The following is a 23851-nucleotide window of genomic DNA, read 5'->3' as shown; positions in this document are numbered from 1 at the left end:
AATATGAAATGACAAATCTGACATGATAATGATCATGTGTCCACTCTGTCCAGAGATATGAAGAAGATATTACGTTTTTGAAGCAAACACAAAATGGCAGATAGATCATATAGTCTCTCACAAATGGGCCAGTGCCAGACTAGATTTATTGACAGTTGTGACACACACAAGTCCTGACACTTATTAAAATAAAAATGTGTCTAAATGATCTTTTTGGCTTTCGGTTCTACAAGTCTTGGCATAACTGGTTTTCCTTATATTCAACACCTAAATGAAAAGTTAAAAGCATTACTATAGATTTCATGTTTTAAGCAACTTTATTGAAGGGAAAACTAAAAACAGACAGAAGCACAAGTTGATTATCAACCTTTGCCTCAAAATGCCAGGGCTACAAGAAGACAGTGTTCAAGTGGGTGTATAACTAATAGATCTTCTACTAACTTCTAAATAATGAAAATAAATGATAGAAAGCATTTGAGAGGGCACCACATTTCCAACCTAGCCTTACAATCCACTTAATTTGCAGATAAAACAAATATAGCCTACCTTTTAATTAACATGCATAAAATACAACATTGAATTTCTTATACTGTATTTTCCTTAAACATTGATACATACTGTTGTGCTCCATTTTACACACACACACACACACACACACTTTGTTGTGGATTAAAATACAAATGTTCTCTTTGCAGTATGGGTTTTCTAATACTATTAGAAGAGCCACACCAGTCCTTAGGACTCACATACCTACATACAAGAGTCAAGGGTATGAATCCAGCAGCATTCATAGCTTTAACAATTCTCAATTTTGTCTTAAACCGGTCACACAGTTGTGGGTCGATGACTGAGGGCATATTTCCCAATAGAGATCCTTCTGATGCTGTTTGGCAATTACTGAATAATTATTTAAAGCTATGAAAACCCTGGGAAGCCTAGTCCAGGACATTTTCAACCAGGGCCTCCAACCAGGTACCTTTAGGCAGGGCTCCATGGAGCTGGCATACAGGCTATTGTTGAAGGGAGACGGGCAGGGTCAGCATCTCAGATGTGTTCAGACTCGGAGTAATGAGTGACATCATTAATTATGGGCTGAATGAACAAGTGTCAGTGCAGGCAAGCCAGGCCTTCTCTTACTGGTGCATAATCAAAACAGAGTTCACAACTGTGGCAATGGGCTCCTTAAACAAACAATTGTTGTACTTTCACCGATCCTGGCACGTGTCCAACCTAGAAAACACTATCTTCTTATGAGCACGCGGGGGAAAAGTTGGAGGAACAGGGATCAAATGTTCTAATTAACGAACCAAAAAGGTAAAGGGGGGGGAAATGAACTGAGGATTTTAAGTTGGATCCAGCAAAATGTTTTCCCCCACCAGCTTTTCTGAAGGATGTGGCATCACATTGCATATTTCTGTGTCCATTCTTTTGCTATTCTGCTGTATCTGTGAAAGAGAGGAAGACAAATATCAGCCAAGGCCTACACATTCACCACACAGAAACAAAACATTTTCTTCTTGTGGAAATAAATAAGCTATTGGATCATCTCACTATTATGCATCCACAAGACTAGTAACCTTGTTGCCAGTGTTCAGAATTTGCTGCAGTGCATACCAACACCTTAGCACACTGAATTTATAGTGGATTGTGCACACAAGCTGAGCATTATCTCAAGTGTTAGCATATACACTGCAATCAACTAAGCATTGGATGCACTCCAATTGTTGCATATTTATGTTTCTCAATGAACCTACTACCATTTACACAGACATTCATAGGAACATGTTCATTAAAGTTGAAAAAGAAACAACATTTCATGCCAACAAAGCAAACCATGAACATTTATTTTTACCCATCAAACAGTGATTAGTATATTCGCCCCTGTCAGTCAGTAAGTAACCAAACAACCTTGATATCCAGAACCCCACACTGCAGCCATACAAAATTTGGTGAACTAGAGCCAAGGCCCAAGACTAAAGGTCCTTACACACCGGGGCGATTTTTTTCATGCGAATAATACGTTTTTTTTAAAAACCTTATAAAGTCAATGCAAGCTTCCACACCAGTTTCGCAGAGCGAAAAAGCGTCTTATAATTATTCGGAACGAGTCCGAATTTTGCGTATATTCGCATATTCGCCGGTGTGTAACCGCCTTTACACTTAATAGAATGCAGAGGGACATTGGGAGAGGCAGCCAGCAAATGCCTTTGGTTACACCAATGTGACCAGAGAATCACAAACACATCGACCACATCCATAACACTTAGCCAAGGTGCAACGCTAACTCTTGGCCTTACCCCTAAAGCATGGCATACTTCTCTGTCCACTCCCGAGCTAGTTTATTATACCTGATGGAGTGAAACTGGGTTATACACACTATCACACTATGATTTATGAAATGTACATTGCAACCATTGTACATAACATATACAAGGGATAGTATAGCTTAATTTCTACTCATTTAAAAGTTCCTGAAATAACACATACTGTATGTGTTAAATAGATTATGCTACACACCCACTGCTTTACATTGTTATTTCCTAGAAGAGAAAAAAGGTTATACATTTAATAATAATATACTATATACACAGTACTTACTTCTGAGTATCTGTTTTATAGATTCGTGCAATCTCTGGCACTAGTGGGTCGTCTGGGTTTGGGTCACATAAGAGAGAGCAAATGGACAGAAGTACTGTGGGATGAAAAAGGAAAACTGATTACCTGTAGCTTTCCAACAAATTATGATGATCATCATCTGAAAACTTTGTATCCAGACTTAAAGTCTTTTTGTTTATGTAAATAAACCTAAATCACATCTAAGGTGAGCTGTGAGAAATAATTATGTTTCAAGTTCAGGTGTTTCTCTTTAACATACTTAAATGTAGATCAGTGTGAAATAATAATGATTCTAATGGCATATTCAATGATGTACAATTTAAGTTCTATTCTCAAATTATGTTCTATATCTATTACAATGTCAGCCATCATCCTGCTATCCCATACCATGTGTGTTAGTATGCCACAAAGTCAATGTTTCAGCTGCGCCCAGGATATTAAGATTTAACTCCAGTTTCCAGCACATCCATTATATTTTGTGAACAAAGTGACAGAATATGTTAAATCTTCAGAAATCATACCCTTTGAAATAGTAAGAGCTGGAGACCATTGTGATCTGAGAATATCCAGACAGATACTGCCGTTACTGTTAATATTTGGGTGGTAGATTCTTGTCGTAAATGCAAGCTGGGAAAAGAAGAAATAACAAGCCATTAAGATAAAGAATTAATATGCAAACCAGACTAGATAGGCACGATATGACAAAAAAAAACAAGTATTGTGATTTTGTTAAATATTGACAGCAATCACAATTGTAGGTTTTGCACCATATTATGTCCACATAGTGACAATTTTATCTAATGAGTGAGTTTTCCAACTGAAATGATGTGTTGCCATATAAACAGTATACAACCAGTTATTACAACAACTAACATTGTGATAGAAAATTCATTGTGCAGCCCTGAATTAGCCAAATGGACAATGACAGAGAGAGATAAAGCAGAAGGCTGGCTCATTAGCCACTTCTGGTATAATAGCATTAGAACAAACCCCAATAGATATTACATGGAGCAGCGCACAGGGCCACAACCTTCTAGATTTCAAACCCCTGTGCCACTATCCATTATGCATGTTTATACAAAATATTAGAACCTAAATGATACAGTGGCTTGCCAATGTAGTATTAAGATTCTGAGTATTCATTTTATGTAGTAGGTGACGTGTAGTACTTAGTGAATCTGTTCTGAACAAGCTCATACTGTACAAGAGAGGGTGAGTGATATTCAGATCTGTATATAGTGCCTTTTTTACACTTGGTAGTTCTGTGTGATTCTGACTTTGCCTAAAAATATATATTAATTGTGTACATTTTAGCTGTGATCAATCTTCTGTGCGGAGCAGACTTACCTTGGGTGGTTTGAAAGGGTAGTCTGTTGGAAAATTAATCGTCAAGAAGAAGACACCTCCCTGGTACGGACTGTCATTCTGCAGGCGACAAAAGGTATCAAAACCTATTAGACAACATCGGATCCCATTGGCAATAATGAACGTTGTCTTATCAAATATACTTCCGTAATCTCATGATAAAAACTGCACCATCACCCAGAAGCATTATACCATGTTCAACCACGCTCTCTGTAATGCAATTCAACAGTCTTTGTTGACATGTCTTTCCATTATTGTCCATCTTATAAATCTTGTTTTTTTTCTTCTGCACATATTAACTCTCTCAGTGCCAGACCCCGAGTTATCCCGAGTTTTTGGGTTATACCCTCAGTGCCAGAACGAGAAATCCCGAGTTTTTTTTTTTTTAGTTTTTTTGAAAAAAGTGTTCAGAACCCAAGATATCATTATCTGAAGATTTGCAGCTCCATCCACTCTTTGTTTAACCTAAAACTGAAAAAGGCTGTATCTCGCTTCCTAAGCACTTTTTATTTTCTTTGAAAAAAACAAAAAAAAATCTGGCAAAGTTCGCAATAATTTTTTTATTTCATTGGCACTGAAAGAGTTAATAACCTGAAACTCATGCTGCTGTGTTTTTGGAAAAATGTGCTTGTTTGTTTTTTCATCACTGTGATCAACAACATGAAGAGCTTATACGTACAGGTCCCATGATTGTGGCTTGCCACTGAAACACTGAAAGAGAATAGAGGAGATAAGAGTTTATGATTAGTTATCTTAAGTTGAACCCACATAAAAGAGGCATAACATCTGTCAGGAACATGACATCACAGATACAAAGTCATTAACGAGGCTGAAAAACACTGCTCTGGGAACATATCTGACATCATTTCCCTTTCTCCTGCTGCATGTTCTCAGTAACATGTCTGTTTTGCAGCTATGGCCGTCAGGGCATTTTTTTTTTCCCTTTCATTTCTTCTCTCCGTTTCTAGTTTGCTTCTAGCCTTAATTTGATCTAAAACTATTTTTTCCATTTGGATGCTTAATAAATAAATGTATTCACTGGACACCAACGGTGGTAGTTCTCTTGTAAACAAAAGACTGTATTGTGCTTCTTTCCGTTACATATTTGTTGCCCAATGATTCTTCTTCCATGTACTTTCATGTACAATATATTTGTCAAGTTGTTTCAGTCTATGCAGGACTGAAAGAACTTGACAGCTTATTTTAAAGTTTTCAATATTTTCAAAAGCTTAAAAAATACGTGTTATGAATTGGTGTAGGCTAGTTCTCCTATATCGTTAGTACAGTATATACAGTCTCAATACCTAGCTCTAGTTCTGTGCGTCATATTTGAACTTAAATTGTGAGACACCTACTGTCCTCGCCCACGGGGCCTGCAGAGCACTGGGCTGGAGGGTCACGGGCCAGGTCGTTAAGCTCCTGTAATAATAATAATAATGAAAGAAGAACAATCATGGACAGAGCTTGAGACAATGTACTTTTAACAGACAAAACGATAAGACTCAAATAAATACCATAACAAAAGACAACATCATCATGACACATGTGTGTCATGTAGGGGAGTCACGATTCTGAATGAAAATAATTAATTATGACAATATTGCACTATGCACACTTAAGAAATTACAAACTAGTTTGCGATAGCCTAGTTCTCAATCTTGTGATGGGTCTATATAGAACATCTCTTGTAAAGGCAGTACTTGACAATCTCAAGAACGTGACAAAAAGCAAGCCGATGTTGCCGAGGGTCCAGTATTTTAGTCCCTGCATTTTGAGAAAACATGGGCACTGTCAGAGATGGTGGAGGAATTTAAATGAAAAATCATCCCATCGTCAAGTAACGGCATGCCTAGTTTGTTAGATTAACAATATGCAATGACAATGTCCACTATCTATGCTGAAAGTACTAAATCTAAAGTTAAATCTGATTGTGGATTCGGAGAATCGTGACACCCCTGCTGTGATGTGACTGTCAAAGATAGCATAAAGGAGTCCTGGACTAGTTAAGATTATGGTCCCGGTCATTCCTTCAGAATCAGATGCTGACATGCAGCCTTGTAGTAGAGAGAAACACAAGAAGATACACCAGAGAGAGAGGGATGCTACTGTAGAAACATACACAGTTTCATTTATAATGCTCTATTGCTTGTTTTATCATCTGCCCTCCCCCTTATGTACTGTACAGCTCTTTGAGCTGCATTTCTAGGTATGAAAAGCTAAACAAATAAAGTTCATTATCATTATTTATGTTATGCATCTGCTCAGGGGCAAGGGGCTGACTAGTTATCTTGAAAAAGGACTGATAGCAAGATGAGACTCGTCTCGAACGGCAACTACTACTATCTCTGCAGATATTTTTAGGTCTACAGCTATTTTAGAGAGGTGGGGGCCAACGCCCAGCCCTGGGCCTCCCTGTCACTCAGTACTACATATTCATTTTATGGATTTTTCCTCTGGAAGGTTCAAGCTAGCAAGGGGGGCATAATGTAAGCTGTTGCTTTGCAACCTATTTCCAGTACTGTCAAGTGTCAACACAGTCTGATGTGAATAGGGCCAGAGCAGAGGAATTGTATCATTAAAGACTGCTCACAGTTAGCAAGCCAGTCATGACTTCCAGTAACTTTAAACTAGTGTGATTAATATGAGAGCTTATTGTCACAGGTTAATGGCAGCCAGATCACGTCTGTGTGGTTTTCAAGTAGAAGTATTGTCAGTGCCAAGCAGCTCCTGGCTGCGGCTATGTTTGCATGCAAAAAGTATTACAACGATTCAGCAATTGTCAGGTGTCCTCTTCCTGTTCAAAGCGTCTGTGGCGTCTTCAGCAAACAAGTTATCAGTGGTGGAAAGTAACTAAGTGCATTTACTCACGTACTGTACTTAAGAAAAATGATTAAGTATTTTTACTTTCTTCAGTATTTCCAATTTTCAATACCTTTACTTCTACTCCACTACATCTGGAGGCAAATATTGTACTTTTTACTCCACTACAATTATTCGACAGCTTTAGGTACTAGATACTGCATATTTATATGATTATCATAAAACATACATTAACCACTTCAGCCCTATCCACAAGTTTCCTAGGGCATGGTGGGCATCACTTCCTGTCGATTTGATCAGGTATCGATGCCCACCATGCCCTAGGAAACTTGTGGATATATATTTCGGCCATTTGAAAATAACCGATAAAACTACAAGCTCACAATGCCTCGCGATGTGACGCATTGTGAGCTTGTAGATCTGCTATTTTCAAAAGATGTGTATACATTTTGAACTTGTGAAATGGGACATTCTACACAAAGAGTACTTTTACTTTTGGTACTTTAAGTATATTTTGATGCAAATATTTTTACTCAGGCACATTTTGAATAGCGGACTTTGACTAGTAACAGAGTATTTCTACATTGCAGTATTGATACTTTTACTTAAAAGGTAACATGTGAGTATTCCTTCCAGCACTGCAAGTTATGTAATTAGCTGAATAGCTTGTGGGAAAAACGCCGGTGGCTAAACGTGTCCTCCATCCCTGTGTGACAGTCAGTCGGTGATTACTATTAGCTTTAAACGTTGCCTTAATAAAGACCATCAAACACTTCTGAGACAACAAGGCCACATGTTTACACACGTCATGACAAGTGATCAACAGACTATGAGCATGTAATGTCACACAGCTGTGTAAGACAGAAGTACTACATGGGAGGCTAGCTCGGGGCTAATAGGTTCAAGTTGACCAAGGGTTCGTCAGTGACGTCAGAACTAGCGGAAATGCTTCATACTCATGGACCAGTGTTGCCAGATTCCGCGAGAGAAATAAGCAACCAGGTCTATGAAAACAAGCCCCAAAGAAGCAGCTTGGGCACTATTATGAGCACTTACAACATATACTGCATACATTGAAAATAGCCGATCAACAAGCTCGCCCACCTCCAAGCTCACTTCGCGTCGGATCTTTTTTTTACCCCAAAAAAAATCTTGAAATAAAATAAAACAAAACAATCAACCCTCGTTAGGGACAAATACATATTAACTTGTGGGTCCATTACACGAGAATACTAGAGGACCACTGGTTAAAATAATTAAAAAATTGTGAAGCAAGCCCAAATAAGCTAGTACACGTTAGAAACAAGCCCACAAATCCGCAACCACCAATATTTACAAGCGACTTTAACAACAAAACAAGCCCAAAGTCGCTTATAATAAGCGAACATGGCAACCCTGTCATGGAGTCTTGGATTGTGCCTGTCACTTAAGACTAGTTGCAAAATTATTTTCAACAAGAGTAAAACGACGTACTTTGTGGAGCACCGACGCCCTTTTCAGTATAACGTACCGTTATTTTAGTCATACTGACAAGCTACATGTTTGTGACGTCACTTCAGTATCCCTGTATCTTCATTCTAGGGCTGCTAACCCCAGGCTAAAAGGTCCTACCTTGTGGATCCTTTTCAGCGCCATCCTCCTCGCTCGATGTTCTCTCTGGTGGTGTGAATGTTTTCAGGTCCACGCGATGACCGGGATATGCCAGGGTTGTTGGCCAAATGTCACCTTACGATAATTTCAGGATGACGGGGCCTTTTACTTCTCAAGCTAGCAAAGCTAAACTACGTATGAGCCGAGTTGCTAATAGCGCTACCTGTTTTTTTTATTTTTTATCTCACTTACATTTGCCACAAATGTTATCAAGTCGCTTTGAGGAGCTTTTACTACTTCCTCTGTGTCGTCACGTGTAATGCTCGGTCGTTTGTAAAAGTCGACAGCGGTTTAAGGTGAGCGCGTTATCCCTTGAAAGTTACACAGACAACAAAAGGTTCGCTTCTTCTTTTGGTTTCTTCCCGATACTGTCAGTGTGCTATGCTAACGTGCAGAGTTGCCAGGTTTTAAGAGAGAAATAAGCAACCGGGGCTATGAAAACAACCCCAGAAGAAGCGAGCCCTTCGCCCTTTAAATATTTGAAAATGGCGATCTACGCGATGCGGCGCGTTGTGAGCTTGTAGATCTGCTTTTTTCAACATTTAAAACTATAATATTTATTAACAACACAAAGTATAATGGGTCCCTGGCATGAAATATTGAGATAAACAGACAATATATGTTAATTTGGGAATTGGGATTTGAGAAACACTGGTTTAAACAACATTAGGAAGCAAGACCACTGAAGACTAAGCTTCAAACCTCCCAAAACGAACTGATCCGACTACTTCTCGGACTGGGGCCCATGACCCACCTCTCTCCCACTCACTTTGCCAGCCTAGGCTGGCTTAGGGTGGAAGACAGGGTTAAACGACTAAAAATGGGTCTGGTCTTCAAAATTGTAAATGCAGATTTGCCCGATATGCCCCCTATACCCGCATATCTGTATAAATACCTCGAAAAAGTTAGTGACACCCACAGCCACGAAACTAGAGGGAGCGTAAACAACAATCTGGTACCACCCACCCATAAAACAAACATGGGCAAATTCTCCTTCTATAGCACAGCCACCAAGGAATGGAATAGTCTAACCCCATCCCTCAAAAAATGCAGTTCGCTGGGCTCATTCAAAACAGCCCTAAAAACCCATCTTTCTGGAGGCCGAAAGAGGAGCTAGTACCAGTTTCCCTGTAGACAGACGACCCCCCCCCCTCCTCTTTTTTGTACATATTTTGTATTTCCTCATGCTTTTTTTGTATATAATTTTTATTTTTCCATGCTCCCCCCCCTTTTTTTGTACATATATTTTTTAAATGCTTTTTTTTGTACATAGTGGTATTTTTTCTGTATTATCTGTATTTTCATGTTGATTTTTGAACTGTTTGGTTGCTACTATATATGTCTATGAAATTAACTCAAGGACCTCAACAGAAACAAGTCCGCAAGGACTTTTTTGGCCGGACCTTTTAGACAAAAGCATTATAAATGTAACTGTGTTGTTTTATATTCTTTTGCCTAATAAAAATTTCAATCAATCAAAATTTCAATCAATCAAAGACCAAATAAAGCAACTACACTTTAGTACTTTTAGTTTAGAAAGCCCCAAAAAACGCAACTCGTCTATGAAATGAATACCAAGGACCTCAACAGAAACAAGTCCGCAAGGACTTTTTAGGACGGACCTTTTAGACAAAAGTATTATAAATGTAACTGTGATGTTTTACATTCTTTTTGCCTAATACAAATTTTCAATCAATCAAAAAAAACCGCAACAAGCAACTTTACCCCAAAAAAGGTCCAAAGTCCCTTATAATAAGCGGACATGGCAACCCTGGCTAACGGGCTAGATGTTACCTACACGTACTGTGGAACCTAGATCCCATAGCCCGGGAGCATTGACACAGTGGCGCTGTGATTGGCTAGTTGTGTTAGGCAGAGGAACAAGAGAGGAACTACTGGGTTAATCTGTAAATACTTTTTAGAGATTGTTAAATTAGTAACCATGTACATTGTGTACACAGAATAGAAACTATGGAAAGTAGACAAGCTCACAAATGAGTTTGTAGATCTATTTTTGAAAATTGTAAAAAAAAAAAAAAGGGAAAAAAGTGACAGACAAGAGTGTGGGGGGATACCTAAACAAACTGGTCGATCATGTTGTGACTGTCTACTACAGTCTTGTAAAAGTGACAGAAGGATCGTGATGTAGATTAGACTAGTTACCAGCATGCTAAGGTTACAAGAAAAACACAGACTTGTCATTCTCCTTTCAACCACCTTGGCCTATGATTATAACAAAACAAATGTCATATATATTTTTTTAATTAATACATTTGACCATAATTGTCAGCACATTTCAGAAGACAATCACCACTCATGGTTTAATTTATATTGGACTACAGTAGAAAAGTAGTTTTTTTTAAAGGGTCACAATAGTGAATTAATACTGAAAAACAGAGCCTGTTGATACAAATCATTGCTTCAGGACCTACAAAGTCAACTGCTCAAGTTTTTTTTCCATTTTGTCCCACAAAACTGTAAAAAACATGAAAACATTTTTAAATTAATGAAAAAATGTCCAATGCTCATTTTAAACATGTTTTATCCTAACTTGTGAGAGTTTGTTAAATTTATGTTACATTTATTTACAATTTCTGTATAGTGAAATTATCACTTTGACCCTGAACCATTATGCCTGTGAATTCAAGCCCAGACAGACATTTTTATATCAACACATTCATTAGTCTGTCAGTAAAATAACACAATTTTCCCATATTGGCCCATGGCAAACATGTTTCTGCCCACAAAAAAAAAATAAACATTGTTCCCTTCATTAATGAATTGAATACACAGGACTACAATGGAAACAAGCCCCTAGGGCTTTTTATGTTATCCTTTTAACAATCTTTGTAAACCGTACCTCTGTACAATCTGCAAACTGTTAATAAAGTATTTAATCAATCAATTCACACCCAAGGCACTGATTCATGGCACTCACTACTCCACTGTGTTTGTGAAAGAGGAGGTAGTATCCACTAGTGGCCAGGAAATATGTGCGATTGATTTGGCCTCTTTGAGTCTGTACGGTCTGTCATGTCTGAGTCTGTACGGTCTCTTTTCGGACACTCAATATCAGCAAATACCGTGTTGCCAAATACATATTTATATAATATGTTCATTGCTTCCTTTGATGCTAGATGTTTGCCCAGCAGTGTTCATATGCCATGAGACGGCCTCAGGGAGTTGGTCGGTCTGTGCCGTTTCCATCCATTGAACAGTACCGTTTACGTTTAGTGATACAGGTTCTTCTGGCAGTCCATTGTTGTTGAAGATGATGTAGCTTCCTTGTGCTGTGAAGAGTTTGTCAGTGGTCATCTTTGCTGGCGGCTATGCCATTGTAGATGACTATAAAGCCCGACTTTTGAATCACATATCCTGCCACAGTTGGGACATGTGAGGCCTGGATCAGGAGGCTGAGATGTTTCTGGATCAGCATTATACAGTGATACCAGTGATACAGGTATCATATTGTTCTGACCAGCTGTCTGGTCAGAACTTTGTGCCCTGCTGTGAATTACATGAGTCTCCTGGGTTTCCTCAAGTAGTGGCGCATCAGGGCCATTTAAACAAAGGGCATCAATTTTTTCCAAATCATATGAGTTATTTGATTCATTGCTGTTGATAAGGTCACCTTTGGCTATAATGGGTGCAGGGGTTTCCTCACAGCTCACACCATAACTGTCATTATTTTGAGGTATCACAACAGAGTTAGCAGTGGGGCCTTCAAGTGGAGTGCAAGGTCCAGCTCTCTCAGCATCAGACATGCTCTCCACATTGTCCTGGTTTACAGTGTCCGCAGAGTACAATGGGAAAGACAAACCTTTCATTTCGGAATCCACAGCTCCAGAACACAGCTCGTCTTCTGTCTGCAGTGTCTCTCTGCTTTCCTCCTCACTCGGGCTATGCGTTTCAACAGGAGAAATTTGATCCCATGGCCTGTGAGAACTAGGACTGCTCCCTGAAGGGCAGTTGAATACTGGGCTAGTGAAGCCGACAAAGTCACCACTGGAGCTGAAACGGAGGCCCTGGACAGCCTTCCGACACGGGCTGTCCGGACAGTCACCGTCGACTATACCATTACCACAGGCTCCCTCCTGAGACCTAAGTGTCCTCTCCTGCTCCTCTATGGGTTCAGGAGCTGCTTGGTTACTTGGGGCCTCCTGTGAGGCAACGTTCCCTGTGGAGAGATCTCTCTGCTCTGCAGCGAGATCTGCCCCTGTCCCCTGTCCATCTCTTTGAAATGGTGTTGCTGCTTGAGTGTCGCCTGCCCCCTCATTCTGATTGATCAATGTTGGTCGGACCGACTGGTGGCACATTGGGCAGGTCTCCTGAACATACAGCCACTTGCGGAGGCAGTTGCCATGGAAAAAATGTCCGCAGTATGTGATCACAGCAGAGCTCATTTCCTGTGGAAATTAGATATTTTTGAATTAATAAAAAAAGACAACAAATACAACAATAATTATTATTAATAATTAATAATGTTAATATATTTCCACCTGGAAACAGATGGAACAGACATCATTGTGTTGCTGCAGCTGCAGAGGTGTGGCTCGTGGCAGGTTGTTGATTTTCTTGGCCGCTTCCTGTCTCAGCAGAAAGCTCTTCCAGCCTGTCTGCGCCCTAAGCCACACGTTGAAGTAGGAGTGGACGATGATGACGGAGGCACCCATCCAGCTCCACTCCCCGAAGAGTGACTCCCATGTTCCGTATGCCACCACGCAAAGGGCCACCATGAACTCCAGCACTCTGCTGATGGCATTCACCCAGTAGATCACCTCGTCCAGGCTGTCGATGGGGTCGGTGCGGAAGAGCTCCACCATGAAGAGGGAATAGATCAACATGGTGCCTGTAACCTGAGGAATAGAATAGAAAAAGAAACAATTTATTGGATAGTTCTACAATATTTGTCTAGATAGAGGGAATACAGTAACCATGCTGTCAGGTTTATGCTTGTTGTGTGTGGTTTAGTCTACTGACTGATTGTGTGTTGTGCAAAGTCCTATATTGCACTGATGCGAGTACTCTTTGTCCACATACTTTGTCATTAGTCCTGCATATTTCATCATTGGTCCTGCCTCCTGCATTAAGAGTTAATTTTGTATGTAAGTGTTAATATAGTATGTAAGTAAGACAACTGCTTTGATTCTGATCAACATGAATTGTTTTGAAAACTGTTATAAATGTAGTCCTATATACAGTACATAATGTACAATATGAAGATAAGCAGGCAACCTACTTTATGCATATAGGTACAATATATGCTTATCTTAATATGTAATATACTTATCAAACCTACCTATGCTGCTACAGAAAGCAGGCGATGGGCAAAGCAAGATCTCTGATTAACATGTTAATAGTCCTGCTAAATGTCCTGTCAGCGATTGTCCACCAAGTTTCTCTCATTGTTCTGTTCATTTAAGCCCCAAATCTAACATTTGAATTGAAATCTCTTAATAACTTTATTGACAGTCAGAGATGTCATGTAACAAGGTGTCAAAACCCAGAGATGTTCTTCAAACCATCAGACACACCGCCAAACTAATAATAGCTAAGTTTGCTTTGGAAACGTTTTTTTGTGTGTTCCAGGTCATTTTTGTTTGTAGGCTACTCTGAAAAAGTAGTTGAGGTGAGTGATCTTTATGCAAAGCAGGTAGCCTAGTGGCCATTGGCCGGGTTTCCCAAACGAATTTGAGCTCCTGCGCAGCCTAGAAGCTGCGTAAGAGCCTCCACGCACCTGCGCAGTAGCAACCCCGCCACGCAGCTGTGTGTGCCCAACGTGCCATCTAAACTGGCTTCAGGAGGCACCATCGTCGTAGGTTCTCATTACGTGTGTGCTAAAACTACATTCGCGAGACAGCATGCACGTGAACACCTCCTGGACGAAGTCTACGTAAAGCCTACGTAAACTACGTAGTGCTGTCCTGCGCTACACAGCAGTTTAAACACCCTTTGCGAAAGTGAAATGGATCATAAAAATACCAGAGCCAACTGTCAGATGTCCTGAAGCAGTCCACTCCAAATACAACTTTTGAATAATATATTTATGAATTAAATTACAGCGGTGAGGTGACATCTGCAAGGTATATAAAACACTAAAGTGTCTCCATTATGCAAGTAAATTAAATATACTTAAAATACCAAAAGTAAAGGAATGCAGAATGTCCCATTTCCCAAATTTAATATGTATTAAAATCTTTTGAAAATAGCAAATCTACAAGCTTGTGAGGCGTTGTGAGCTTGTAGATCTGCTATTTTCAAAAGTTTTTTTAACCGTTCATAAACATGGCGAGCGCAAGAGCTGTCACTTTGTGAGAGGAACTGGGGACTTTAATCATAACGTTTAACTATAAAACTTCGAAATTAAGGAAACATGTTTAGCTCAGCATCATTTGTATACCTTTAGTTAACTTGGCATATGCTTAATATCTTTATCAGACGATCGGATCATCCGTGAGAGTACAATTTGTAAACTTCGGGTTCATGCATAGAGCGTTAGTGAACTCTCTGGGTACAGTCACACATGTCCGTAAAGCGTCCATCAAGTTGCCGTACGGACGCCAGAAGTCCCATCCACTCCCATGTTAAAAAAAAAAAACGGAACGGTACTTCCGGTTTTAAACTTAACATGGGAGTGGATGGGACTTCCGGCGTCCGTACGGCAACTTGACGGACGCTTTACGGACATGTGTGGCTGTACCCACTAACGCTCAGAACCAGGGCTAGAAGCAGCGGAGCCGCCTGCCCTGTGTGTGTGTGTGTGTGTGTGTGTGTGTGTGTGTGTGTGTGTGTGTGTGTGTGTGTGTGTGTGTGTGTGTGTGTGTGTGTGTGTGTGTGTGTGTGTGTGTGTGTGTGTGTGTGTGTGTGTGTGTGTGTGTATGTGTGTGTATGTGTGTATATGTATATGTATATATATATATATATATATACATATACATATACACATATATATATAAATTAAATGTGTGTGTGTGTGTGTGTGTGTGTGTGTGGTCGGTCGGTCTTTTCATAGATCTATTTCGCTACGATGGGTGTTACTACCGCCCCAGGGCGCTAGTAACAAACTGCTTCGTAGGGCAGCACTGCAGGGCTACGCCTCTCGCAGAAGTAGGAGGAGAGTAGGATACGCCATTCTGTCTCCCAAATGTAGTTTTAGCAGACACGTAACGCCGTGGACGTGGGAAGCGATTGCACGTTGGGCACAACCAGCTGCTACTAATGAGGGTAGAGCGTTGGTTTCGTCGGGTCCCAGGCTCTTACGCAAGCTGCGTAGGCTGCGCATGACCTGAAATCTACGTGGCTGCTATGGTACTGCGCAGACTGTGTGGACACACGTAAGACCCGTAGTAGAACCTGCGCAGATGCTCAACGCAGCATCTCTACGAATCTCTTTGGGAAACGTGGCCATTGACTGTTATATAGCCTACACAGCAGGTAACACATTACCTAATCGCGAGACAGTGCTCAGTATGGTAAAAGCAACCAATATGTTGCATTGTGTGTGTACACTGTACACAACAGGGGCAGACATATTGAAAAGTGCAGGGAATCTTGTGTGACACCCCCATTCCGGCGCCACTGTGATGGGTGACGCTTTTATCTGAAGAATATAAACGTATGCTATGATTTGGTCTCACTAAGAATGTACTAGAATACACTGTACAACGCACTGACTTTTCTATGGAAATAACGATACGATGGGAACTATGCACGAAAACGAATTTCACCCACTTTTTGACTAAGCCCGACAGCCATTGTACATTTTCTGTCCCTTGAGCTATTCAGGAGCACAGGTAATAATAACAACAACAGCTACAGCTCTTTATAGATGTGCAATAACCAGTTGACCACCTGTCTTTCAATAACACCTTCCAAGGAGCATTACAACTTTGCTTCCTATGAACTGGATATGCAGCTGAGAGGCACAGTCATTTAGTAATTTACATGCAAATTGAATATGCAATGAGGAGTTGATGTATAGAACACAAGTATAGTAAAGCTACAGAAAAGACTAAACAAGGTTTCCTTTTCTTTAAAATGCTGAATGAGTCTTGTAACTCTCTTACCTGAAGAGAAGTGAGCATGAAACTGGACACCAGTATGAGCAGCCAAAAGTCCATGTGGAAGAACTGGCCGATTTTATAAGCCATGACTCCTGGGAACACCAGCAGGAGCACACACATGCTGAGGCCACGGAAGTGTTTCCACAGGCTCCTAAAGCAAATGCATTACAAACATTGTGAACATTGTTGAGTATATGTATTCTGTACATACTGTATATTGTAGACATTATAGTGTTGGTAGCAGAGGTTAAGGACTTTCATTCAAACAAATTACATTACATTTTGAAGGATGTTTGGTAACTGAACCCCTTGATTAATAAAACAATTATCATTATAGAAATTATTATAAATATTATAATATGCAGGTTGTTGCATTTTGTGAATACAATAATAACAATGGATACTTTTTTGGGAAATAAACTCTCTATGTTACCTATTGCGGGATGCACCCAGTGCTAGAATGACTGGGTCCGTGATTTCAATCATGGACTGCAGAGTGGAAGTGCCCACGATGAAGAGGATGATGCTGAGGAGGAAGGTGCGCTGTAGGGCTTGCATATCTAGTAGACCCGTCTGAAGTGCCAGTAGGAGCAACGTGACACCCTCGGTCACACCTCTGATGAGAGACACAAACAAATGAAACAAAATTAATGAATGAAATGAAAAGAAACAAATGAAACGGATGACCACAAAATCTATTTGCTCGACCTTCCTTGTACGGCTGCAGTCTTGTCGGCAGAGAAAAACACAGATACATTGAATGTCAACGTTTCTGAAACAAAAATACGTTTTGTATCAACATTTAGAAACACCTTGTTTACGGCCAGTCCTCGTTTACGGCCAGAAGTGGTTCTGCTTTATGATGTCATGCATGTAGCCGAGCTTGAATACTTTTGAGGGGGACATACATACGTGTACATAAAAACAAAAACATACATACATACAGTACATAAATACACAACACTGCTCCAGATGCCTGGGCTTTCAGTCACTCTAGAGAGGTGTTTCATGCATAGTGCCCACCACCCTGGAGACTCAGGCTTGGCCTGGTGTCCGTGCACTCGTGTGGAGGACTATCTCTGTCACCATCATGTGCATCGGAGGAGACACGTGGTTGTCTACACCCTCTCCAAGACCAAACAGTACTTTTAGCTTTTTTTAGCTTACTGTCTCCCTACACGTTCCTGTGCAAATTAAGCAAAAACTGAAAAAGCAGCACAAATGTCAGACTCACCTGTGCATGACGTTCTCATTCTGAACAGCTGCATAACCCCCCAAGTAGAACTTGCATAGGTTAAGCAGCCCAAGAGCTAGGTATGATACCACAAACGTCAGGCCCAGCAGGGAGTAGGGAGTGGAACAACACTCAGAGACACTGTGGAGGGAAGGACAGCGGGTGTGCAGGGACGCAAAGGAAAAAACATCAATAACGTACACACACTAATTTATTCATGTCCATATCGATATTAGAATAAACAGGGGGACATAAACAAAAAATCAGAAACCAGGAACTGCATGACACGTGACTGCATTGATCATGCATAATGCAGTCGTTCCCTTCCTTCTCTGATAGTAATAATGTTAATTTCGTTGTCATATTGCTTATTACTAATGCAATACCAGGTGTATTTAGCATTGTCGGTAAGTAAACGCAACATTGTCGACACAGCTGGTGTAAGCAGTTTTTTATTTGCCAGGACATCTAATAATGACGTACTTTATACCGTTTGGTTCAGTTGGTCCACATAAAATCAAACAGGTTTAATCTTGTACACCGGAACGAACCGGAACGACCCAACTAATTAAGTAGCGACATTTCTGGCACCCGTTGACCTACAAAACTGTTTAAAAAAATAGGTTTAAACTTCACAAGATACCTTTATTCCTGTTTCCAAACATTTATTGTGTTAAGAAATTAAGAAAGAAATGACCAATGTGTATGTAACAGCATTAAGCAGATGGAGATAGAGCCTATTTCACCCACGTAATAATGTGGCCAATGCTAGATACCGAAACCTGAACACGCTAATCTCGCGACGCGTTGTCAGCACAATAACCCCGGCAATGCTGAACAAGCTGATTTCTGCTGATGTTTTATGTATTGCAAAGTGAAAAGAAAAGTTTTTTTTACCATCCCAAATGTCAGGGGGGAATTACATTTTCCAGCCTTTGTCTTAAAAATAAATAAATAAACGGTCAAATGCAACTCCTGATGCACAGTGCACATACAGATCTTCTTAAAATACCTTGTAAGCACAATGAAGATAATTCCCTGATGACCTGCTGAGGCGTTGCTAGACATGGTGTCTGAGCCCAGCTGGACCACGAATAGAACAAACCAGAAAACACTGAACAGAACTGGGACAGCAAACTGGTTCCACAGAGAGATGGCCACAGCCAGGAGCCTGTACAGCTCAATCACCTGAGAAAATAGAAGCCAGAGACATGTTGATTACAGCTAATATTATCTCTGATAAGCGATTGTATTGTGTTTTTTATGTCCCCCAAACTACATCTGAGAAAGACAAAATCAACATCATCTTCCGTGGAATATGAAACAAAGAAAAAAGAAAAGATCTGCACCAGATAAGTACTGTTGACCTTGATGATGCTAAGTACTAAACAATACTTGCACTTCAACGAAGCTCCCCACTTCCGTTTCGTCTTTACAGTCGCGCAAATTGATCAGAATATAAATCAAAATCATCTAAGCATATACAGCTTGCTGCTTAGCAGAAATGGAAATTGAAAAAATGAATGCAAAGATATTTTAAGATATTTTGGTGAACGGAAATGACGAACAGATGACAGCTTCCTCTCTCGGATTACGGGAGTTGTAGTTCCAGACTCTATATAGCATTCGGAGATTGTGGAATAGTTGTCTGGCTACGCGAGACTAATGCTTATATCTATTGAGAAATGGTAATCAAACATAAAAGAGATGGGAAGAAGCATTTGACAATTAGAGTACAATCAATTACCTCCAAATGAAGCATCTCTGAGTAGGCGGCCCTGGCAAGGCGATATGGCACAAAGAGATTTGAGAGGAGGAATATTACTATTCCAACTCCAGTAAGACCCATGGAGAAGGAGTTGACAGTTAGCAGCGTGGCATGGGGTGACGCACACAGCCGGGCCAGCAGGGGCAGCATGTGGGCAGAAAACAGCCACACCTTTCTGGTCTTCAATAGAAAGGCACACAAAGTGCTGAGAATAATCTGACCTAGATGAAAACAAGGCACAAGGCAGATTAACAGAGCTGTAAGCCTTTCAACGTCTTGAAAGTTGATATGTACAAATGAAATTCACACTGACAATAATATTCAATTAATTAATTCATGTAGTACTCATCTGAAATGGGTTTTACAAAACATAAAAAGGTAATAGTAGTTAAGACAAATTTAAATTTAAAAGGGACCATTTGCAAATAGACATGTTTTATAGACTCAATACTACAAATGTGACATTGGGACTCACTTGTCAGAGCAGAGACAAATCGGTTGAAAGCCAGAGAATCCAGGTACAAAGCTCCTTCATAACCGTACATCACCTCCTCACGCACGTAATCCCTGTCAATGACATGAACACGACAAACATGCTGGCCGTGAGGTTGTGCAATGCTTCTAAAAATCAGTGTAAACAAGTGAACAGTGAACAAGGGCTTTGATTCAAAACACTATCACACAAAGATCAGCAGGCTACAGGATATTAAATACAGAGAGAGAGGCAATCAGTGTGTGCAGCCCAGCATCGTCATATAATGTGAGAAAACCGATTCTGTCTGTGCAGTATGTTTGCGAAATGTACTGTAGTAATAGTACTAGTACTAGTAGTAGTAGGGCACCGTACTTGGAAATCTGATGTCCCACATATAGGAGAAGGGCAGCAAGGATGTGGAGGTAGAGTGTCACAATGTGTCTCAGTGGCAGAACCAACACTACAACATTTATGAGGTGACCTGGAAGAGAAACAAGGATGTTCATGTTATGTTGCTTTTTTGTTGTTGTTTTTTACTTCACCTTTGAAGGTCAGAGGGAGTGTCAACTGGAGGATAGATACACATGGAGAAATGTTAACAAAATATAAAATAAATAGGATATAGCATGCGATGTACAGTATGTACACTACAACACACTATATTTCAATCTGAACAGTTTTATCTAGTTAGGAAACCAACTATTTTAAGGTTTGTTTTTTAGCTTCTGCTGATGTTAGTCACGTTGGCTTTCTTATTTGGTTGAGTCAAAAGTCAGCAGACTATTAATAGTGTTGTAATTCTAATATCAACTAAGAGAGATTGGTTATACTAATATGATCAAGCAATACAGCTGTGTAAGTGATAAAGGTGAATTATACATACCCAGATAATACATGTTCCAAATTACATATTTGTACTTGAAAAGCATGTCTTCATTTTTGGCTTTGAGGTGTTCTGTTAAGCCATCAATGTCACATTTATACAATAAGTCCAGCACTAATATGCTTGGAACCCTAAGGGCAATATTGGCAAACTCTTCTAGGCGAGGCATCTTGAGATCCACTGTTTGGAGAGGAGAAAGCTTGTCTCACATGCTGAGCTCAGTGGATGTTGTCACTGTGCCATGGGAGAGTTTACAAGCATCATGACTGCCTCGTCCTCTAGTCATCTGCAAAATACAAGGGATTGTCACTCACGGATACAGGATGATGGGTACTTGAGAAGTCTGGGAACCTCAAAGTGAAATTGACCATTTTCTTTCCAAAATGTTAAATAGTAAAGAATAAAAGTATGCTTTGGAAAATAGTCTTAAATGTGATGTATACATGATTTGAACATGCACGGTACATCATTATCAGACCTAAATTTACCCTTCATCATAAACAAAATTGTTTAATTGTTTATGCTATAATGATCAGATTTTGTAGCAATATGTTGCAATTGTTGAAATATTTAGGCCTTAAATGTAAAATGTTCAAGCATGTAAACTTGGCCATATTTCAGACCATTCTCCAAAATATACATCCTTTATTTTTTTTCATTAAGGAAAAAACATTGCCAATTTAACATTGAGGTGCCAACCCAGACTTCTCAGGTGCCCACTCTTCTGGGGTTACTGTCACTTGTCATTGAAAGTCAAGGCACTCTTTACTAGTTGTTCTACTGTGCTTCCTAAACACTACACTGATTGCTATCCGCTACCAGCTGATTCAACACATTGTAAAATGTATCTCATTCAATAAATGGAAGAAAGCTGTGTGGCTTTCTTACAGGAAGAGTCGTCTTAATGCTCCATTACTCTCCTCTTATCAAGTTGCAACCAGGCCATCAATTTGTATCTGGTTTTGAGACTTCCAGTGGTGGAAAAAGTACTCATTTTTTTTACTTAAGTAAAAGTATCAACACTGCAATGTAGAAATACTCTGTTACAGAATTAAGAATTTACTTGAGTAAAAGTACAAAAGTATTGGTATAAAAATGTACTTATAGTACAAAAAGTAGTAAGTACTCATTATGCAGAATGTCCCATTTCACAAGTTTAAAATGTCTAAAATCATATTTTGAAAATAGCAGATCCTTGTATATGCGGCTATTTTCAAATGGCCGAAATGTATAGGGCTGAAGTGATTCATGTATGTTTTGTAACAATAATAAAAATCTACATAGTAACTAGTAACTAAAGTTTTAATAATTGTAATGGAGTAAAAGTACAATATTTGCCTCTGAGATGTAGTGGAGTAGAAGTAAAAGGTACAGGAAATTGGAAATACTCCAGTAAAGTAAAAAATACCTCAAAAACTGTACTTAAGTACAGTACTTGAGTAAATGTACTTAATTACTTTACACCACTGGAGACTTCCTTGTTTCTTGAAGAGGTGCAATTGACTGCACATAATATCATGGCTATAGCAATGCACACATAGACACAACGATAAAGCAAGTAATTGTGGTGTGCACAAATAAAACAGCCAAGAGATATTCGTGTACCTACTTTGCGAAGCATCTCGCATCTTAGTCGGACTGACAGCCATTTGATAACGAGGTGCCGCTGGTTAGGTCGCACAATGGCAACATTTTGTCATGTTACACGCAAACTGTTTGGAAATGTGCGCATGCCGACATTCTGCGATACAACGAAATGAAGGCTGTATACACTAGAGTAAATAAACAAGATATTAAATTACATAAAGCAGTTGACACACGCAATGTTGTGATTCCAGCAGTCGCTTGCGTGGCTATTTCCTGTGTGTAATACACGTCATGTCAACCATACACAAACGATTTCAAAATAAAGGTTGTTCACACGTCAAAATAAAAGCCTTTGAAATCCATGATTAAATTATAATATCTACTTCACTTCCTGAAATGTGACACAGGACACGTTATTCTTCATCGTTGTTGTAATTTCGATCCTACATCAAACACAGAGAGAAGGCCATCTGATGTTCTTTCAAAAAAGCTGCAGAGGCAAGGCTGGCAAGCTAGCTGTGTGGCACTGAACTGCACTGCAGAGCACCATTGAAGGTTTCCATAACACTAGAGGCAGGCAGTTGGGACCAAATCACATGTGGAAACAGCATTTGAAGGAATTGGGGGAATTCTCTTTTTATTTAGCACTGTTAAAACTTTCCATTTTGGTGACTTCTGCAGTGAGACTAACCTAATAGACCAGCCGGCAAAATGTTGCATTGTACGCTTGTATGCACTATAAATGCTCATTAATACATTATTAGACCTTGTGTTAAGAAACCTCCCTGTGAAACTGCAAGGGGTGGGGGCGCAAGCTGATACAACCTCTTCATTTTCTCTCAGTCTCTTCAGTTTGTGCTGAACCTCTTGGTAACCGGAATAGTGGGCCCCTGACTGTATCCATCCTCTACACTGTTATCTGAAACAATCCATAAGATTATTAAATATACTGTAAAATATAGAGCAGCAGTACTGCTGTCTAGTCTTTCACATACTTCTCTGATAGCCTATTTTCTTTATAAAAGGATCATCAGAATCTGACTCTGAAATAATACACACATTTCCTAACTCTTCATGATTGATAACAACAAAATATCAGTTGGTATTCTCTCACATTCAACTTATCCTGAGATAACAAAGTTCAGTGGAGATCATATAATTTAAGCACATTGTTTTGTCTCTCAATCATTCCATACCATAACTCTGTTCCCTTCACCACTTGTCGTCCTATCAAATACTCAACAATCACAGGCCACCTCTTAATAAGTAGCCTACTGATTTTATATTTCCTAATTTTTTATAAATATTTTTGCTGGAGGAACTGCTGAGGCACTGCTATAGTCTTTTGATTTATTGCTTGATTGCTTGATTGCTTGATTGCTTGATTGAT

At 39.7% G+C, this 23851-nt stretch overlaps 2 protein-coding genes across 3 annotated transcripts; both read right to left on the bottom strand.

Moving 5' to 3' along the window:
- Positions 1-276: 276 nt before the first annotated feature.
- On the bottom strand, positions 277-8827 carry LOC308075141 (ubiquitin-conjugating enzyme E2 D2-like). 2 transcript variants are annotated; one of them, XM_080414791.1, is made up of 8 exons: positions 8413-8827; positions 5337-5400; positions 4661-4692; positions 3964-4041; positions 3138-3243; positions 2599-2692; positions 2298-2348; positions 277-1445 (listed from the first exon to the last, which is right to left on the bottom strand). In XM_080414791.1, exons 1-7 carry the CDS (start codon positions 8434-8436, stop codon positions 2300-2302), a joined length of 447 nt encoding a protein of 148 aa, XP_080270917.1. In that variant the 5' UTR covers positions 8437-8827; the 3' UTR covers positions 277-1445; positions 2298-2299. The 2 variants fall into 2 exon arrangements, with proteins under 2 accessions (XP_080270917.1, XP_080270918.1); XM_080414792.1 differs by lacking the exon at positions 2298-2348 and having other exon boundaries at positions 278-1445.
- A 1870-nt stretch (positions 8828-10697) lies between these two features.
- Positions 10698-22726, bottom strand: LOC308075316 (RING finger protein 145). The gene is made up of 11 exons (XM_080415113.1): positions 22484-22726; positions 20875-21160; positions 20364-20472; positions 19992-20083; positions 19496-19737; positions 18761-18936; positions 17749-17889; positions 16948-17130; positions 16518-16665; positions 12951-13307; positions 10698-12857 (listed from the first exon to the last, which is right to left on the bottom strand). The coding sequence occupies exons 2-11, from the start codon at positions 21041-21043 to the stop codon at positions 11763-11765; spliced, it is 2712 nt and encodes a 903-aa protein (XP_080271239.1). The 5' UTR covers positions 21044-21160; positions 22484-22726; the 3' UTR covers positions 10698-11762.
- Between the last annotated feature and the right edge of the window lie 1125 nt (positions 22727-23851).

The sequence above is a fragment of the Gymnoscopelus braueri genome (assembly GCF_963280865.1).
Source record: "Gymnoscopelus braueri genome assembly, chromosome: 19".
In the NCBI taxonomy this organism is placed as follows: Eukaryota; Metazoa; Chordata; class Actinopteri; order Myctophiformes; family Myctophidae; genus Gymnoscopelus; species Gymnoscopelus braueri.
The sequence above is the reverse complement of the archived record's forward strand: the minus strand, read 5'-3'. Positions and strand labels throughout refer to the sequence as shown.

What these genes read in the sequence shown, in the direction of transcription:
- LOC308075141 (XM_080414791.1), bottom strand. Translation starts at nt 8,436, where the DNA reads ATGGCGCTGAAAAGGATCCACAAG. An exon ending in AGGCCCCGTGGGCGAGGACA is followed by an intron (nt 4,693 to 5,336) that starts GTAGGTGTCTCA and finishes ATTCTCTTTCAG; the next exon opens with TGTTTCAGTGGCAAGCCACA. An exon ending in AGCTCTTACTATTTCAAAGG is followed by an intron (nt 2,693 to 3,137) that starts GTATGATTTCTG and finishes TTCATCCCACAG; the next exon opens with TACTTCTGTCCATTTGCTCT.
- LOC308075316 (XM_080415113.1), bottom strand. Translation starts at nt 21,043, where the DNA reads ATGCCTCGCCTAGAAGAGTTTGCCAATATTGCCCTTAGGGTTCCAAGC. An exon ending in ATCTTCATTGTGCTTACAAG is followed by an intron (nt 17,890 to 18,760) that starts GTATTTTAAGAA and finishes TTCCCTCCACAG; the next exon opens with TGTCTCTGAGTGTTGTTCCA. An exon ending in TCTGTTCCATCTGTTTCCAG is followed by an intron (nt 12,858 to 12,950) that starts GTGGAAATATAT and finishes TAATTTCCACAG; the next exon opens with GAAATGAGCTCTGCTGTGAT.